The sequence below is a fragment of the Megascapheus bottae genome, chromosome 33 (assembly GCF_031878675.1).
Source record: "Megascapheus bottae isolate mThoBot1 chromosome 33, mThoBot2.hap1, whole genome shotgun sequence".
Lineage (NCBI taxonomy): Eukaryota > Metazoa > Chordata > Mammalia > Rodentia > Geomyidae > Megascapheus > Megascapheus bottae.
This window is the reverse complement of record NC_143541.1, coordinates 8,685,994-8,693,014: the sequence shown is the minus strand read 5'-3', so window position 1 is coordinate 8,693,014 and position 7,021 is coordinate 8,685,994. Positions and strand designations below refer to the sequence as shown.

General features: G+C 63.0%; 1 protein-coding gene across 1 annotated transcript; it reads left to right on the top strand.

Moving 5' to 3' along the window:
* On the top strand, positions 1-6,745 carry Klf15 (KLF transcription factor 15). The gene is made up of 2 exons (XM_090323824.1): positions 1-2,211; positions 6,525-6,745. Exons 1-2 carry the CDS (start codon positions 1,136-1,138, stop codon positions 6,691-6,693), a joined length of 1,245 nt encoding a protein of 414 aa, XP_090179950.1. The 5' UTR covers positions 1-1,135; the 3' UTR covers positions 6,694-6,745.
* Positions 6,746-7,021: the final 276 nt, after the last annotated feature.

Sequence of the window (7,021 nt, the reverse complement as noted above, 5' to 3'; positions counted from 1 at the left end):
GATGTCCGCATGGGGGGGTGTTTGTGCGTGTGTCTCCCACGGGGATGAGGTCAAAGGAGGAGGTGGGTGTGGATGTCAGGCTCACGACCAGCAGAGGTCTGAGTCCTGGCCTCTGGTGGCAGTGGGAGGCAGACAGCGTTCCCTCTCCTGTTCAGAGTGGAGGCGGGGCTCTGAGGGACGCAAGGAGCTTCCTTCCCCTCTGTATAGGGAAACAGCCAGCGGGGAAGCACTCACTGCTCTTGGATTTTTTTTTTCTTCCAGACTATTAACTGCCCATTTAAAATATAACTGCCCATTTGAACCTCAGGAAACAACAAGGTTAAATTCAGTGTGTTCCATCCCAGGTCTGTTCCTGTGAAAACCAGGTTCTTTTTTCATCCTGAAATTCACATATAACAGGCAGCTTGTTGGATGTTTTGTTGTTGTTTGTTTTGTTTTGTGCCAATCTTAGGACTTGAACTCAGGGCTCTGGACACGGTCCCTGCTCAAGGCTAGCACTCAATCACTTGTGCCACATTTCCTCTTCTGGCTTTTTGGTGGCTAATTAGAGATAAAAAAGAGTTTTGAATTTCTTGGCTGGGCTCGCCTCAACTGTCAGTCCTCAGATCTCAGCCTCCTGAGTGGCTAAGATTACAAGAGTGGGCCACGGATACCCGGCTCCGTCTGTGTTTTTATCTGTGGAAGTCCAGCAGACTCTAGTCAGAGGACAAGTGGCCATGTCCCCTTTGCCCCCTGGGTGGATCCCGACCCAGTCTGGCTTCACCCTGGGCTGCTCTGGGGTCCAGTGTACCTCCTCCCCCACCGGTGGACCCCTCTTGCACACACAGATTCGCAGCAGCTCATGGGTATTCTCTTCCAGGATCATTCTGGAAAGTGTTTGAGACCAGAGTGTCTGGGTTGTGCAATGGGGTAAAGAGGGCTCTTTTGCAAGCTGAGTGGTGCAATTTCAGAAAACACTCTTATGGCCCCGTTCTCCTGAGGGATAGAGGCAGGACTGGGGTTTGGTAATGGAAGGCAGTGGACAGGCAGCCGAGAGTGGGGGCCCTGGGCCAGTGAGGTGTCAGCAAGCTCCCTGTTGTTCTGACCGAGCCTCCCTTGTCCCCTCTGCAGTGACCATCGGCACGGCCGGGCCAGCATGGTGGACCACCTAGTTCCAGTGGATGAGACCTTCTTGTCTCCAAAATGCCCAGTGGCTTACTTGGGTGAGAGGCTGGCTGGCCGGCGGGGGTACCACATGCTTCCTTCGCCTGTCTCGGAAGACGACAGCGATGCCTCCAGCCCCTGCTCCTGTGCCAGCCCTGATTCGCATGCCCGCTGCTCCTGCTACAATGGACGGCCAGGCACCAAAGGCCAGGAGGGCATCTTAGACTTCCTGCTGTCCCATGCCACACTGGGTAGCGGAGGTGGCGGTGGGAGCACTGGGGACAGCAGTAGTCCTGTGGCCTGGGGGCCCTGGCGGAGGGCTCCAGGGCCCGTGAAGGGGGAGCATTTCTGTGTTCCCGAGTTCCCTCTGGGAGACCCTGACGACGTCCCCAGGCCCTTCCAACCCACCCTAGAGGAGATTGAGGAGTTCCTGGAGGAAAACATGGAGCCGAATGTCAGAGAGACCCCAGAGAGCAGCAAGGACTTGGAGGCCTGTGGCCGAGAGCTGTCCGGACCCCACCGGAGCCACCCACACCCCGGGTCTGGGGGGAGAGGACGCTGTACCCCTCCGCCAGATGGCACCAGTGTGGGTGGTGCCCAGGGCCCAGGTGAGGGACCAGCGCCTGACTGCCCCATCCCAGTACTGCTGCAGATCCAGCCCGTGGCTGTGAAGCAGGAGGCAGGCTCCGATCCGGCTTCCCCTGGGCAGGCCCCAGAGAATGTCAAGGTCGCCCAGCTCCTGGTCAGCATCCAGGGGCAGGCCTTCGCGCTCGTGCCCCAGGTGGTGCCCTCCTCCAGCTTGAGCCTGCCCTCCAAGTTCGTGCGCATTGCCCCAGTGCCCATCGCCGCCAAGCCCGCCGGGGCCGGGCCCCTGGGACCTGGCCCTGCCGGCCTCCTCCTGGGCCAGAAGTTCACCAAGAGCCCAGCAGCAGAACTCATCAAAATGCACAAATGCACTTTCCCTGGCTGCAGCAAGATGTACACGAAAAGCAGCCATCTGAAGGCTCACCTGCGGCGGCACACTGGCGAGAAGCCCTTTGCCTGCACCTGGCCGGGCTGCGGGTGGAGGTGAGTGTGGCAGGAACTGGCCTATAGGAAAAAGGACAGGGAGTAGACAGCGTCAGGGCGGGCTTGGGCCCAGCCATCCAGACTGCCGGTCCCTCTGCTCACTGCCACCGGAAGCCACGAGCCTTCTGGTCAGGCTTTCTGTGGCTGGTTCTGGGGCAGTGCTGAGTCTTTTTGGGTCTCCTGGTCTGGTGGGCTGAGGTCAAGGCCTAAGGGGCTGGTGCACAGCAGAAGGGCACCCATGCTGGCCAGGACGGCTGAAGCTCGCAGAGTAGCGCCCCATCCCTGACCCCTCAGGGCACACACAGGGTAAGTACCACCAGATGCCAGCTTGGGGGTCTGAGGACACCAAGGCTCGGGCAGTGGGAGACCTGGCCCCTGCTTACACCAGTCCAGTGTTGAGGCTTATCCTGAAAACGCTGCCCAGGGGACAAACCAGGAGTGACAAGCTATGTTCAATGTTGACAGCCATTTGGGCACAGGAGAGCCAGGCCTGGTCCTTGCTTTCTCCTTAGGGGCATGGAGGTAGTTGGGAAACCAGAGGCCAACCTAGAGGACCTGACTGGCGGTGGTGTGGGGGCCTTGCCAGGTCTGCCCAGCCCCTGGGGCAGCACCCTTGCCCACCCTTCACTGGGGTGGCAGCTGAGGGCGCTCAGGTGCTCTCAGCTCCAGATCCTGCTCTGACCTACCTGGAGGTGGGGGAGTTTTCAGCATGGTCTGCGTGTTGGCTGCAGTTCTGAGTGTGTGTAAGAACACAGGGTGCTGCCACATGTGTGTGGACCTCCCAAGTATGTGCGTGTGTCTGGGTGGTGCGAGCTGTGTGTTTGAACACCTGGTGGAGCGTGGCACGCCGTGTGTGCACAGGTGTGTCTGGGGTGGGGCAGAGCAGTGTAGCTTTTGTTTTCTGGAACAGACCGGCTCAGAGGGCTCATGCACGTTGACCCCAGGCAAGGTCCTGGCCCGCCAGGGCTGTGCTGTGGACAGAAGGCATCGCTGGATGTGATGCTGGTGCCTACTTTTTCTTGGGCACCAAACTGACTGGAGAAGGTGTTCTGCCAAGACTGTGTGGTGCGCGGCAGCCTGCCCTGAGCACCCCTGCTCAGATGGAGTCCCACAGGCCCCAGCCTGGTGTCCCTGCTTTTCTGAGCCCCATGCTCTGTGCTGAGTGGGTGCAGACCCAGATGTGGTGGTGAGCGAGTGGTGGCGGTGGACTGTGGGGTGAAGGAGGAGTGGGGGGGGGGGCGCTGTGATGCTCTTACCTAGATGAGGAGTGGGGGCTGTGGTGCTCTTCTCTAGAGGAGGAGGGTATTGCGGTGCTCCATTTGGAGAAAGCAGTAGAGAGCTTGAGCCCTGGCCATGCGGCAGCTCGCTGTGTCCCTCGGACACTCCAGGTACATCAGGTACATGCGGGAGTAGTGCTCTGCGTGGTCCCCCTGCTCGCCAGTTGTCAGCTAACCATCAGAGATCAAGGAGGGGCCTTGGTGATCTTGTGTGGGCTCCGGGCAATGCCCTTGCAGTGTTAGTGGGTTTGCTTGTGCTTGCTCGGGTCAGGCAGGCTCTGTGGGGAAAGGCCACTCCACGGCATGGTCCGGCTCACCTTCTGCAGGGCAGTCCCCTGGCTGGTCAGCACCGGCCAGCTAGCTGGGATGGGTCAGCTGGAGCTGAGGCCACCCCTCTGCAGCCCCCAGGACCAGGGCCTGCCTTCGCCCTTAGCCTACGTGCACACCAGTCAAGCCCTGCCCTGCACAGCTGCTTCAGAGAGCTGAGCCCCCACGGCAGGGTGCGCGTAGAGTCCTTGAAAGACGGGGGCTTCCGTGCTGTCCAGGCCTGCGCTGGTCTCCTTGCCCCAGACCCACATGGCAGGCAGTACCCTGGAGTGCAAGGTGGGCAGCTGGACAGTGAGGTCAGCATACAGTGACCCTTGTCTGGCTCTCAAGAAGGCTCCTTCCTGGCAGTGCAGTCTGACGTGGCTACAGAGGCCGAGGCCCAGGGGCAGGGACCACTGTTGCTGTCCAGCCTGTCACCCCCGTGTCACGTCACTGCGTCCCTGCACACAGAGGCGGTTCTTGAGGGTGGACTGGAGGCTCTGGCCTGCAGTGGTACCGCTGGAGTCAAGGTGGAGGCATCCATCGCCTCTCTCCACTCAGGAGAAAGGCCAAGAGCCTCGGGGCTGGAGGCCGCAGGCCTGTGGGCTCCAGGCCCCGTTGTGGCTGCTCCCTGTGTCATAGATCATTTCATTCTCCAGATTGGCTGCCCTGTGTCCTCCTCCTCAGAGGAAACAGAGGCACAGCATGGCTAAGCTGTCTGTGGCCCACAGCTGATTGGTGCCAGCAGAGCCAGGACTTTCTCAGTCTTCCCTGCTGTGTACCCACTGGGGCCCTCCAGACACTCCCGGAGGAGTGTGGCTTGCTCTGCTGTTGACGGGCAGGGCTGCCTCCTCCTGAGGGGCTTCCTCTTCCTCCTGGCTGCCGCTGGCCCCTGGCCCTCTGCCCTGAGGCCGCCGAGTAGTTCAGCACCTCCACTGCCCGGCCAGCCCCGTGCAGCTCCCCACCCCACCTCCTCCTGGTCTGTACCAGGACTCCCCCTTTCTCCCCTCTTTGGACATGAGTTCACCTCCTTGAGGGGCTGACGCCAGCCTGGCCAGTTGTGATCTGACCATCTGGGAAGAAGCCGTTTGCTGGCCTTCCTAGAAGTTTCCTTGCCCTGCTAGCTCAGGCACAGGCTCCCTTTGTTCCCTGCAGCAGGACACTCTGTTCCTGAGTGGCCAAGCTGTTCTCTAGAAAGAACCCCATGCCATGGTGAATGTGCACACTGATAGCTGTCAGACGCCTGGGTGGCAGTACACGAGAGGCCAGGAGAGGGGCAGTGTAGTGCTCTGAGGCAAGCCCCCGAGAGGACCTCTCCCCCTCCTGCCCAGGGTGCAGCACCTCCGCCCTGGGCCCTCCTGGGCCAGCTCACCTGAAGCTAGCTTCCTGCTTGTCCTCGCCCTGGGCCAGCTCACCGGCTCAGGTGGCCCCAGTGCAAGGCAGGGAACACACACACACACACATGTGTGCACCCCGCCCAGCCAGGAGGATGTAAGCACATGTACCCACGCACACAGGCACACTCATACACACCCGCCCAGCCAGGAAGAGGCGAGCAGTTTCCAGCAGAAGTCAGGCCGTCTGCTGCCTCCGGTGTAGGAGGGAGGAGCCAGCTGCGAGGCCACACCAGAACCTCTGCTCTGGCTTGGCACCTGGCCCCCCGCACCTGGAGTCTTGGTGTTCCTCATTTGGCACCCACCGAGTCACAGATGTGCTGAACCCCTCCGCCTCCCTGTGTGGGGTCCCATGCAGACCCCACAGTGTCTGTCTTGAGGCAGGGGTTGGGGTTTGGCCTCCCCATGCAGCAGCTGCCCACAGGACCATGGACCTTGGGCAGCACAAGGAGCTGAGCCCCTCAGTGTCCCCTAGGCTCCTCCTGTGCCCCACTGAGCCTGCCCAGGGCTGGACACTGCTGTCCTCAGCCTGTGGAGTCAAGGCCTCCTCCCGGGGCAGGCAGGGGAGGGGCCTCCGTCCTGGCTCCAGGAATGGGGTTCTGGGCCCAGGGCTGTGTGTGTGTGTGTGTGTGTGTGTGTGTGTGTGTGTGTGTGTGTGTGCGCGCACGTGCATGTGGTGCAGGTTCACTGTGGATGTGAGAACACGTGGTCCTCGGGCTCCTGGTCCAGCTGCTTGTTGATGGCCAGTGGGCCGAGGGCAGTGAACATGGCGGGTGGGGGCAGCCAATCCCCTGTGGCCCTGGGCTTCACTGCCTGGCATCCACCAGTGGTGGGAGTCTGGAGTGGCAGCCGGCTTGAGGCCCAGCCTGAGGAAGGGGCTTTGGGCGGGAGAGAGCAAGGATAGGGAGGGACGAACGTTCTCGATAGGGGAAGCAGTGTGCGTGCAAATGGTGGGCATGGCTGAGGGGCACAGAGGTAGGTGGGTGGGGAGCGGGGTGAGGGGTGAGAGGTGCTGCTGCCAGGACCGGGGCTCCTGGGGTCGGAGGCCAGAGCCTGGGAGCTGAGCTGGGCGCTGGCCCGCCCGGCCGGGGTGCGGACAGGCGGGTGGCGGACAGGCACCCGTTTGGAGCCCTAGCCAGGGCGCCCTTCGGTGGGGCGCGGGAGCAGTCCGGGGCGCGGGGGCACGCGTGGCCACCGCTCGGGTCTGGTGTGTAGGTGGAGAGCAGCGGGGATCGCGGGCCTCTGCGGGCCCGGCACGCTCGGCAGGGCCGCTCTCCTCCAGTCCCGGGAGGGCAGGGCCGGCGCGGCCTGCTGACCCGTGTCCCGCGTCCCCTAGGTTCTCTCGCTCCGACGAGCTGTCCCGGCACCGGCGCTCGCACTCGGGCGTGAAGCCGTACCAGTGCCCCGTGTGCGAGAAGAAGTTCGCGCGGAGCGACCACCTGTCCAAGCACGTGAAGGTGCACCGCTTCCCGCGCAGCGGCCGCGCCGTGCGCGCCCTCAACTGAGCCCCGCGCCCGGGCCCTGCGCCCCCCGCGCCCCGGCCTTGAGCCCAGGCCTGCGCCCCGCGCCCGGGCCCCGCGCCCCGGCCCCGCGCTCCGGCCTTGAGCCCCAGCCTGCGCCCCGGCCCAGCGCTCGGGCCCCGCGCCCCGGCCTTGAGCCCAGGCCTTGAGCCCAGGCCTGCGCCCCGCGCCCGGCCCAGCGCACTGGCCCGCGCGCCTCCCTTCCTTTCAGAGCAATAATTTATTGGCCTCCTTCCGAGGGATGTGACAATGTTCCCAGCTCACCTGCCACCCGGGAGGTCCCAGCGCCGCCTTCCCGGGGGGCCGGGCGCGC